Genomic DNA, 12,129 nt, shown 5'->3' with positions numbered 1-12,129 from the left:
AGGACAAAATCGACAGTTCACCCTATTATTATTATGTAAGAATAGTAAGTAAAATTTCCCGTAATTTGTGGTACCGTTTGCATGTCGGATTTGGAAACTTGTCAAACAAGAAATCCCACTCCCATTATTATTAATAGTCCGAGACTCCTAGTCCGATTAGGTTTCATTAAGTACAGAAGTCTCACCTACCCTGCCCTATAAATACATACATCGGGGGCCTCTGTAGTACAGAAAGCCTAAGTTCCTAGTTAATATACTCTTTTCGTTTACTTCTGCCTTGCAAGTCTTCTTCCTGTTTAATTTATTTGCTTGTTTACCATGATCATGGCTTCTAACGACGACGACGCAGCAAGAAAACTCATGTATTACCTGTTGGCCCAAAAGATTTTTAACTCGTATGAACAGACGGAAGATGGTGATTATGATGGCGATGATGATGATAGTGATTCCTCATCAGTGCTTGAAAATGACAAATTTGAACATGATGAAGATGAAGACTCTTCCTGAATTCCACGGTCTCAGCCCCGAGTTGCATCGTATTTTGATTGCAATATGTGTCTGAAATTGGCAACAGAACCACTTAAAAGGATGGCGAGCAAAAATATTTCCCAAAATGCAAACTCCGTAGAAATTCACAAGCTGTTGGGCATCATACATGTTGCACACGATACAATTCCTTCACAATGACCATTGTTTATGAATGATTCATACAACTCTTGCAAAACGACCAAAAAAAATTATTGCTCCTTAACCAAAACTTTCTTTAACTATATTAACCAGTAAGTTACACACATGATATCTTGACCCAGCAGAAGAGGCAGTGGAAGTAACATTATCAAATGATTATTCTTCTCCTCTTACTAATGCATGATTACCATGAATGACATCCTTATGTCTGTTCACCCCTTTCGATGAACCAAGACGGACGCAGTCATTAAGCATTTAACCAAGGGAACACTTTGGGTGATGATGGCAACCGAGCTGTAAGAACTTCAACTCCAGTCTCTGTCACCTATGCATGTGTAGGAAGAATAAACCACGAGATTAGAGATACAAGATCATCGTATAGATAGCAATTCAGCAAACAGATGTGAATAACAGGGATTAACTCAGACTAATATCCATGCAACGCCAACTATTACTTAGTGTATTTGTTAATAGATGCATAGCATTGCAATTCAATGTTGGGATAATTTGATATTTAAAACCTGTAAATCTCCCGCTGCAAAGATCTCTATCACCTTTACTATCCTCTCATACCATCAATAATCGAGTATTATCCATCGTTACTATATTGAGTAGAAGACTTATTTATTTTCTTTTACACAAATGAGCTGACTGATTTATACCCTAGAACAACCTCACTAATGATATTATGAGAAACATAAGGAAGAAATGTTAAAAGAACATGTACAGATCATTCCATGGAATTTGAGTATTAAAACCACATAAGCACTTCTAATAACTATAATGCAGTCACCGTTGCAGAAGTTGAAAGCATGCTACACATAGAACATAAACTGCATAGTTACCAGAAGTGTGTGCTCAAACTGTGCACTGCGCTTGCCATCTGCTGTAACAACTGTCCATCCATCAGGCCACATCCGATCACGCCAAACCCCTGTTCATGTTTTATTTATTTTATTAAGATGTAGCAAACAATTAAAGAACATATCACCCCCCAAGTGCTCATAAAACAAGCTTTGAAATATACCTGCATTTATCACGGGTTCAATTGTAAAAGTCTGTCCAGCTTTCATTACACCAACTGCTTTGTTTCCTGTTTGGGTTAAGGTAATGTATGTTAAAGGTGCAAGCAATAAAAAGTGTAATTCAGATATAAAGAAGTTTCTTTGTTGAACATACTTGTGTAATGGGGAATATTTGGTGCACAATGAAAAAGCTCCCCAATACCATGACCACAATATGATTTCACCTGTTGGTGCAATACAAAATTAATAGGCATGATTTGTTAAAATTGAAACTGCATCACAACTCAAAACTCAAGCTACAAATTACCACAGAGAATCCCGACATTGTTACATGGCGATTAATGACTTCACCGACTTCACGGAATCGCATTCCAGGTTTTACTGCACTTGTACAAAAATCAATAAATAAATAAATTAGAAATATACTTTCCCTTTTATGCTTTTTGTTAACAACGATTGAAATTACCAGAGTGCACTCTCAAATAGGGGTTAAATAGGTTGACTTTTCAACATTTCAGTTACCATCAGGTCAGGTGACAAGATTGCACTTATAACTAAAAAATCTTCACAGAATTTACTGATACAATTACGCAAACACAACTACAAATACATTTTAACAATGATTACTTACAAGTTACAACTTCCATGGTACCAAAAGTAATAAAAAGCACATCAGATAAAACGATTAGTATACCATATAAATGAATATTAGGTAGCCGATAAAAGGTGTGATGACTTTCAGTGATATAATTGAGTTGCATGATTGTTAAAGCAATAATTAGTGATGGATGCGTTAAAAAGGGAGATCAGGGAGAGATATTTATCTTAAAATTGGTATATCATACTGTGCACGTACTGATGGATATTGCTTTCTCCATGCTCTCATAAGTAGATTGGACTAGCCGTTGAGACTCTTCATCAACATTTCCCACAAAGTATGTTTCATTTAAATCACCTGCAATATGAGTTCGGCAGTTCAAGAAAAGAACATGTGTTTTCAAAATTGAACTACATGTTAATGTCTAGAATACAAATTACCATGGACGCCTTTATAATACACAGTCACATCAACATTGATTATATCACCATCCTCTAATTTCCTGGAGCAAAAGTTTCACATTAAACATAAAAAGGTCATAATGCTAGAAACCAAGGGATTTTACTATTCTAAAGTAGACACAAATTTCAAGTTCTGGACCAATTTAAACACAAAGAAAAAGATGCAGGCAAAAAGCAAAGCGTTTTCTCAGGTAATGTACCCCAACGCAATACAAACTCATGCCAGTTCATTAAAGTTACCAAAGTGTTGTTCCATAACAATAGTATTTCAGGACCGAAAACTGAACTGGCAAGAAACAAAATTACAACATACACCAACAAATGTTTTCAATAAATACATATATAGGCAACAGTAAGAGTATGTCCATATTCCTTTTCAATACTATCCTCCAAACAAAAATAAAAACAAAATCTCAAATAAAAAAAAAATCTCATACGCATACCTGGCATCAGGAATACCATGGCAAATTACTTCATTGACTGACCTGCAATGAAGAGAGATAACAAGACGCAATTGCAAGGTCAGTACCACACAATCTCAAGAAACTTCACAAAAATATTTACGCAAAAAGTACCTACGTGCAGCAAGACTTGGGGAAAAAATGGTAGTTGAGAGGAGATGGATATCCACCTGCATTGAGTTAAAAGTGAAACATCATTACACCCACAATTTTTTATTCTGAACAATATAAAAATGCAGATAGTAATGATTATAACCACATGGCCATTCCAAAGCATATGACAGATCAATGAGGTTTGGCCATACACTTGAAAGGTAAAGGCATAGACAATTACAATAATAGACAATGAAACATAGTAATTGAAATTCTAAATAAAATGGAAACTCAGTCTATAACAGCAGCAATAGTAGCCTCATGGACCACCCGATCAATTTCATCTGTTGTGATACCAGGCCGTATTACACGAGCAGCGGTTTCTAAAACCTCCCTTGCAATCTAACAAAACGATTATGACAAGAACATCATAATATTAGTAAATTAAGAGTTACATGCCATAGCAAGATTAATTAAAATTTAAACTGAACACAGAAAATTCTTCTTGAACATATTCAAAACGGTATAATAACATTGTCTCACATTCAGATAAATAGCAAATGTTAATTTTTTTGCAGTGCTGAAAGTACAACAGATAATAAAAGTGAAATAATACGGCATCAAGAAGGCTCACACTGCTTCATTAGCACAAAATATTTCCCAAAATGCAAACTCTGTAGAAATTCACAAGCTGTTGGGCATCATACATGTTGGACACGATACAATTCCTTCACAATGACCATTGTTTATGAATGATTCATACAACTCTTGCAAAACGACCAAAACAAATTATTGCTCTTTAACCAAAACTTAAGCTCTTTAACTATATTAACCAGTAAGTTACACACATGATATCTTGACCCAGCAGAAGGGGCAGTGGAAGTAACATTATCAAATGATTATTCTTCTCTTACTAATGCATGATTACCATGAATGACATCCTTATGTCTGTTCACCCCTTTCGATGAACCAAGACGGACGCAGTCATTAAGCATTTAACCAAGGGAACACTTTGGGTGATGATGGCAACCGAGCTGTAAGAACTTCAACTCCAGTCTCTGTCACCTATGCATGTGTAGGAAGAATAAACCATGAGATTAGAGATACAAGATCATCGTATAGATAGCAATTCAGCAAACAAATGTGAATAACAAGGATTAACTCGGACTAATATCCATGCAACGCCAACTATTACTTAGTGTATTTGTTAATAGATGCATAGCATTGCAATTCAATGTTGGGATAATTTGATATCTAAATCCTGTAAATCTCCCGCTGCAAAGATCTCTATCACCTTTACTATCCTCATACCATCAATAATCGAGTATTATCCATCGTTACTATATTGAGTAGAAGACTTATTTATTTTCTTTTACACAAATGAGCTGACTGATTTATACCCTAGAACAAACCTCACTAATGATATTATAAGAAACATATGGAAGAAATGTTAAAAGAACATGTAGAGATCATTCCATGGAATTTGAGTATTAAAACCGCATAAGCACTTCCAATAACTATAATGCAGTCACCGTTGCAGAAGTTGAAAGCATGCTACACATAGAACATAAACTGCATAGTTACCAGAAGTGTGTGCTCAAACTGTGCACTGCGCTGGCCATCTGCTGTAACAGCTGTCCATCCATCAGGCCACATCCGATCACGCCAAACCCCTGTTCATGTTTTATTTATTTTATTAAGATGTAGCAAACAATTAACGAACATATCACCCCCCATGTGCTCATAAAACAAGCTTTGAAATATACCTGCATTTATCATGGGTTCAATTGTAAAAGTCTGTCCAGCTTTCATTACACCAACTGCTTTGTTTCCTGTTTGGGTAAAGGTAATGTATGTAAAAGGTGCAAGCTATTAAAAGTGTAATTCAGATATAAAGAAGTTTCTTTGTTGAACATACTTGTGTAATGGGGAATATTTGGTGCACAATGAAAAAGCTCCCCAATACCATGACCACAAATTGATTTCACCTGTTGGTGCAATACAAAATTAATAGGCATGATTTGTTAAAATTGAAAATGCATCACAACTCAAAACTCAGGCTACAAATTACCACAGAGAATCCCGACATAGTTACATGGCGATTAATGACTTCACCAACTTCACGGAATCGCATTCCAGGTTTTACTGCACTTGTACAAAAATAAATAAATAAATTAGAAATCTACTTTTCCTTTTATGCTTTTTGTTAACAACGATTGAAATTACTAGAGTGCACTCTCAAATAGGGGTTAAATAGGTTGACTTTTCAACATTTCAGTTGCCATCAGGTCAGGTGACAAGATTGCACTTATAACTAAAAAATCTTCACAGAATTTACTGATACAATTAAGCAAACACAACCACAAATACATTTTAACAATGATTACTTATAAGTTACAACTTCCATGGTACCAAAAGTAATAAAAAGCAACATCAGATAAAACGATAAGTATACCATATAAATGAATACTAGGTAGCTGATAAAAGGTGTGATGACTTTCAGTGATATAATTGAGTTGCATGATTGTTAAAGCAATAATTAGTGATGGATGCGTTAAAAAGGGAGATCAGGGAGAGATATTTATCTTAAAATTGGTATATCATACTGTACACATACCGATGGATATTGCTTTCTCCATGCTCTCATAAGTAGATTGGACTAGCCGTTGAGACTCTTCATCAACATTTCCCACAAAGTATGTTTCATTTAAATCACCTGCAATATGAGTTCGGCAGTTCAAGAATAGAACACGTGTTTTCAAAATTGAACTACATGTTAATGTCTAGAATACAAATTACCATGGACGCCTTTATAATACACAGTCACATCAACATTGATTATATCACCATCCTCTAATTTCCTGGAGCAAAAGTTTCACATTAAACATAAAAAGGTCATAATGCTAGAAACCAAGGGATTTTACTATTCTAAAGTAGACACAAATTTCAAGTTCTGGGCAAATTTAAACACAAAGAAAAAACAAAGAAAAAGATGCAGGCAAAAAGCAAACGTTTTCTCAGGTAATGTACCCCAACGCAATACAAACTCATGCCAGTCCATTAAAGTTACCAAAGTGTTGTTCCATAACAATAGCATTTCAGGACCGAAAACTGAACTGGCAAGAAACAAAATTACAACATACACCAACAAATGTTTTCAATAAATACATATATAGGCAACAGTAAGAGTATGTCCATATTCCTTTTCAATACTATCCTCCAAACAAAAATAAAAACAAAATCTCAAATAAAAAAAAAATCTCAAACGCATACCTGGCATCAGGAATACCATGGCAAATTACTTCATTGACTGACCTGCAATGAAGAGAGATAACAAGATGCAATTGCAAGGTCAGTACCACACAATCTCAAGAAACTTCACAAAAATATTTACGCAAAAAGTACCTACGTGCAGCAAGACTTGGGGAAAAAATGGTAGTTGAGAGGAGATGGATATCCACCTGCGTTGAGTTAAAAGTGAAACATCATTACACCCACAATTTTTTATTCTGAACAATATAAAAATGCAGATAGTAATGATTATAACCACATGGCCATTCCAAAGCATATGACAGATCAATGAGGTTTGGCCATACACTTGAAAGGTAAAGGCATAGACAGTTACAATAATAGACAATGAAACATAGTAATTGAAATTCTAAATAAAATGGAAACTCATTCTATACCAGCAGCAATAGTAGCCTCATGGACCACCTGATCAATTTCATCTGTTGTGATACCAGGCCGTATTACACGAGCAGCGGCATCTAAAACCTCCCTTGCAATCTAACAAAACGATTATGACAAGAACATCATAATATTAGTAAATTAAAAGTTACATGTCGTAGCAAGATTAATTAAAATTTAAACTGAACACAGAAAATTCTTCTTGAACATATTCAAAACGGTATAATAACATTGTCTCACATTCAGATAAATAGCACATGTTAATTTTTTTGCAGTGCTGAAAGTACAACAGATAATAAAAGTGAAATAATACAGCATCAAGAAGGCTCACACTGCTTCATTAGCACAAAATTAAGGGGAATAGAAAGAAAGAAGCAATTGAATCTTACTCGACAAGTTTCTCGCATTCTCTCAATTTGATCCGCCGTCTTGATCTTCAAAATGAATATATCATTCATCATTTTGAAATAAGAAAATGAATTGAGTATAAAGGAAAAGTACAATATAAAAAGTAGAAAGTCTAACTCAATAACACATAGATCTACTCCTTATGTATGACTCAAGAGGGTTTCAAGAAAACGCTTACCTCAACAACGCGCTGCAGATCACTATTGGGCTCAGCTTTTGGAATCCCCTGCAATATTTTGTTATACGAGGCCAACATTAAAATGACAGAAATGACAACAAAATGTAGCATAGTATCTACTCAAATTGGCCATTTAAAATACATTCGAAATGATTCCAACAACTTACATCGGATGCCCAATCAGGCAGATCAATATGAGCAGGTACTATATGCTTACTAGATATAGGATACGGCCTCAGTGCCCTGCACAAGAGAGGAATGAACAACGGCTTCAACAAATGTTATCAGTAATTAACATGATACAAAATTTGTTTCATCCAATGTTATCAGCAATTAACATGATACAAAATTTTCTAATCCTAAAAGAAATAATGCAAGCATCAGAACCATAAAGCCTATGAATCTACAACAATTAATATGAATGAAAATGCAAAGAAAATCATAAAAAACATACCCAGTCCAATCAAAATACGGAAGCTTTGCCGTTCGAGCTTGTCCTTTCCTCAAGCAATATAGCCAGCCTTCTTCCTCTGGAGTACCCGACCCAGCTTCAGACGACTTGGCTTTTAGATGCACGGATTTGTGAGAGTTCCAAGAAGCCTTAAAACAATCCTGAGTGCTGTTAAGAGAAGCACATTTTCATCAATTATGAACACTGAATAAATCATTTTCAAGCTTCTATCAACAAGTTCAATCTAATTTGTAAAATCGAAGTGTCGATGTCTCAAAACTCCTTAATGAAGTTAAACACTTGAAATGCTCGACTCAATGACAATCACTACATACCACCAAATTTTTCCACTAAAATTGTATCAAAATCGGACTGGCATTTATATAAAGAAGGAAGTTGTTACAAACCAGAAAGCAGCAGCTTCGCGAGGGAGCTTTAATTGCACACATTTGGGACACCTGCATACAAAAAATCAAGTACCACTCAAGAATGTAACAAATCACCCACAATAAGTACCATTTTTTAATTTAATAATCAAAGCAATTTACACAATTAGAAGCACAAAGATTAAATATTTTTCAATTGAAATGGAAACTCTCTACTCCCTCAAACTTTCCAAATATTTTAAAACATATTCACTTTTTCCAAACAAAATTTGTTGCTGCAGTGGTGGAAAGCAATTATGCCTATGCCCCTGTGCGACTTCGATCCCCACCGATTCCCATCCGCCTACAACTAAACTATCTAACCCTCTAACGCTATAGCTTCACTAAAATAACAAAATTTGTTACCAGTCTTTGATCTACCACAAAAAAAAAAAGTACAAAAAATTTCACTTTTTTACAGAAATTAACAGATAGAGGAAGAAGTAGCTGAAATTGAAAAGTTGGAAGTGAAAATTTGACATACTGAAGATGGGCAGGCTTGCCGCAACTGGCACAGGACAAGCTAGCTGGTTCGGCGACATCACCACCTGCCATAATCGCATTCGATTGTTGCAGCAATCGCCTCTCGAGAGCCTTAAGATGCGATTGCCGGAGAGGTCAATTGCTCGGTTATTCTGTATAAGACTGGTCAAAGAGAGACGAAGACTGTCAGGCTAGGGTTTTAGTTGAGAGGGAAAATGTTGGAGATTTCCGTATTTATAGTTTTTTAATAAATTAATGTTTTTATTTTGGCCGTTATTTATACTCGGAAAAACTCTTTGTATACACTTTATAATTGTATTGTTTGCTAAATATAAAAAATTTGAAATGTACAATGAGTTTTATTTTGGAAAATTTTATTAAAATTCATTCAACCTCTTTTTACACTTAATTCTAAAAGTATTTTATTCAAATTCCTAATCCATCCTTGTATAAAACAGAAAAACAAAAAACTAAATCAAAACGTCTTTTTACACCCACTGTCCACCTCAAACCAGGAAAGGAATCCTCTCCAGATCCCTTCCTCCTAATCCATCAAGTTCGGGGATCCGGTCCATTGAAATTTGATTCAATGGGGACAAACAAGGGTCTACTTTAAACAGATGTCCACTTTAAAAGTTATAATAACTTTAGCCGTTAGATTAAATTTCAATGGTCTGGATCTCCGGACTTGGTGGATTAGAAGGAAGGGATCCGGTGACACACCCCGATCCTAGAATCAAGGCGTGCTGGCCGTCACGTGAGCGTGACGTAACCATAAGTGCGGTGCGGAAGCAAAGATAAGAGAATTACGAAAGAATAAAAACCAACCACTAGCAAGAATAAAAACCAAATAGCATGCTAGAGTGAGTTAAAGTGTGAGTGCACACATAAACAGAGTTTAAGCAATAGGTGCAGTCAAATAGGACTATAATTAAGTTACAACACCCGCAGGTGAGTCCTACATGTAGAAGTCTGTCAGAACGCTGAAACGAAACCTCGTGAGCCACCAACTGCTAACTAGAAACTGGAGGGGAGCAAAACAAAATTGAGTGGGTCAGTAAAACAAAACTTTTCGAAAACCTTTCATTTAAAACATTTCTAACCCCTCGCTGTAAAACCTGTATACTTTCCCAGAAAATAGCATAATAGCATAATACTTTTCATAAATCTCAAATCATCAATTTTTCTCAAAAACCAGAAAGTATGCCATGTTGTAATTTCAAAAACAGAATGAATGATGCATCAATGTAACAAGTGAAATAATGAATTAACCGGAGACCCTACAGTTGGTCATGTACGGTTAATTCTATAGCTCAACATCCAATCCAACCGGAGTCACCTCGGTGACCTGTACGGCACTACACTGCAAATAAGTCAGAACTACCTGAAGTAGTCTGTACGACATGAATGGTGTAATAATACGCTCTAGTGCTTCTCTCATCAATCATCTATGTACACAATCTAAGGTCACCTATCAGTCGGAACCCTCTCATGGTCTGTACGACATGTCGGAACCCTCTCATGGTCTGTACGACATGCACCTACTTGGATCCAAGGTGAGCGTGCGGTGCGAGATGAATAATATAAGCACTAACACCATGATTGCAGGTTATGAGCTATCAACAATATACACATCAACAATGCACATGAATAACATAAAACTCACCTGATACTCACATGTGCGTCCACAACACCAATTCACATATATATATGCATCAATTATCAATTCATATATCACATATCATGCATGCATGGCATTTGAAAACGTATTTTCATTCAAACTCAATTTCTGGGAAACATATTAATAGTATATAGGTATAAACAGAAATACTGCCCACTCATTGATAAGTTGAAGGGTCGTAACCCCCGTGACATCCCTGGATGCGCTCGTCCTCGGGATAGGTATCACCTATATGCAAAATAACTATAAAAACGTTATTTTAAAGCATATAACCAACAATACGTAATAACTTCTCATACGGTGCTCAAATTGGGTATATGAATATACCACAGTGGCCTACTCGGCGTCACGGACGTCGACAAATTTTTAAAATAATTTTTTGACGTGGCACGCGCCCCCACGCGCCGTGGGTGGCACGGACCTACGCGCCCCCATGCGCGTCTTCTTCCTCAACCAGTCGCCGGACTGGTTTTTCCGGTGGTCGGAAACTGGGCAGTTTTCAAACGTCCATAACTTCCTCATTTCTTCACCATTTTCAACGTTCTTTATATCAAAATGAAGATCTTGACGAGATGAACACATCCATACCTGCCTCGACCCCTAACTCGCCGGGGATTCACCGGAAAAAGCTTCAAGAGTTCCGGCCAAAATTGAAACGTTCCGTTCTCCGTCCTCCGACGTCCAAAACCTACCAACGACGTACCCCGAAGCTCGTGAGGACTTCCTTAAGCTCACTGTGAGCTTGAAATTCCCTGAAATGCAAGATTTTACGTGTGCATGAACAGTGCACATTTTTGGGGTTAAGGTTTCACGACGATTCTGAGGATTTCACGTCCTAAAACTAGTATAATTGAACTCAGGAATTCAAGGGGAGTTCAATGCTTACCTTAGAACCTTCGATCCGTGAAGAAATGGGAGGTTCTATGCTTGTCCGTATGGTTCGAGAGGGAGAGAGAGAAAGCCGTGAGGGAAGAGAGAGAGAGACGGGGTGAGTGAGAGAGAAAACAGGTTGTATGTATGGTCCAAAACAATCCCTAACCACACACAAAATACAACCAATTTTAATCCAACTTAAATTATTTTCTCTAAAAGTTTAGGGATGTATATTTAGTCCAAATAATATAGCACATACACATATACCTTAATACCCGTCAAGGGTAATTCCGTCATTTCACGTCCTCAATAAGAAAATCTCAGGACAGGCTGTGACATCCGGAGAGGATCTTTTTCCCTCAAACCCCACCAGATATTTGCTGGTGATTTTTCAAGGGAACTTCTGCTTTCCATGGCAGCCCATTTACCTTCCACAAGCTTTGACATCTAACGTCTTCCATACAACATAGAGGTACCCTTGGTTGTGATTCTCCACGTCACCGACTCTGTAACACTCGAAAACTATGTAGGCCCCAATTTGCTTTCGGCATTTGTCGGTTGAAGGAAGTGAGCAATAAAGAGGAGGAGGAGAAGGAGAATATAGTATGGAAACAGAGA

General features: G+C 36.5%; 2 protein-coding genes across 7 annotated transcripts; both read right to left on the bottom strand.

Moving 5' to 3' along the window:
- Nucleotides 1-604: 604 nt before the first annotated feature.
- On the bottom strand, nt 605-4,088 carry LOC103409258 (methionine aminopeptidase 1A-like). 2 transcript variants are annotated; one of them, XM_070824695.1, is made up of 10 exons: nt 3,960-4,088; nt 3,351-3,402; nt 3,215-3,256; nt 2,751-2,812; nt 2,569-2,667; nt 2,020-2,093; nt 1,867-1,936; nt 1,715-1,780; nt 1,533-1,621; nt 605-1,012 (listed from the first exon to the last, which is right to left on the bottom strand). In XM_070824695.1, exons 1-10 carry the CDS (start codon nt 3,967-3,969, stop codon nt 935-937), a joined length of 642 nt encoding a protein of 213 aa, XP_070680796.1. In that variant the 5' UTR covers nt 3,970-4,088; the 3' UTR covers nt 605-934. The 2 variants fall into 2 exon arrangements, with proteins under 2 accessions (XP_070680796.1, XP_070680797.1); XM_070824696.1 differs by lacking the exon at nt 3,960-4,088 and having other exon boundaries at nt 3,347-3,620.
- Nucleotides 605-9,170, bottom strand: LOC103436086 (methionine aminopeptidase 1A). 5 transcript variants are annotated; one of them, XR_011582754.1, is made up of 25 exons: nt 8,959-9,170; nt 8,457-8,507; nt 8,053-8,217; nt 7,766-7,841; nt 7,599-7,646; nt 7,402-7,446; nt 7,012-7,111; nt 6,735-6,786; nt 6,599-6,640; nt 6,125-6,186; nt 5,943-6,041; nt 5,397-5,470; nt 5,244-5,313; nt 5,092-5,157; nt 4,910-4,998; nt 4,254-4,390; nt 3,351-3,402; nt 3,215-3,256; nt 2,751-2,812; nt 2,537-2,667; nt 2,020-2,101; nt 1,867-1,936; nt 1,715-1,780; nt 1,533-1,621; nt 605-1,012 (listed from the first exon to the last, which is right to left on the bottom strand). XR_011582754.1 is itself a non-coding variant. In XM_029105636.2 (16 exons), exons 1-16 carry the CDS (start codon nt 9,027-9,029, stop codon nt 4,313-4,315), a joined length of 1,188 nt encoding a protein of 395 aa, XP_028961469.2. In that variant the 5' UTR covers nt 9,030-9,170; the 3' UTR covers nt 3,946-4,312. The 5 variants fall into 5 exon arrangements, 1 of the variants encoding a protein (XP_028961469.2); XR_011582757.1 differs by lacking the exons at nt 605-1,012; nt 1,533-1,621; nt 1,715-1,780; ... (2 more) ...; nt 2,537-2,667; nt 2,751-2,812 and having other exon boundaries at nt 3,347-3,402; XR_011582755.1 differs by lacking the exons at nt 605-1,012; nt 1,533-1,621; nt 1,715-1,780; ... (4 more) ...; nt 3,215-3,256; nt 3,351-3,402 and adding an exon at nt 3,596-3,727.
- Between the last annotated feature and the right edge of the window lie 2,959 nt (nt 9,171-12,129).

Source organism: Malus domestica, chromosome 07, assembly GCF_042453785.1.
Source record: "Malus domestica chromosome 07, GDT2T_hap1".
In the NCBI taxonomy this organism is placed as follows: Eukaryota; Viridiplantae; Streptophyta; class Magnoliopsida; order Rosales; family Rosaceae; genus Malus; species Malus domestica.
The sequence above is the reverse complement of the archived record's forward strand: the minus strand, read 5'-3'. Positions and strand labels throughout refer to the sequence as shown.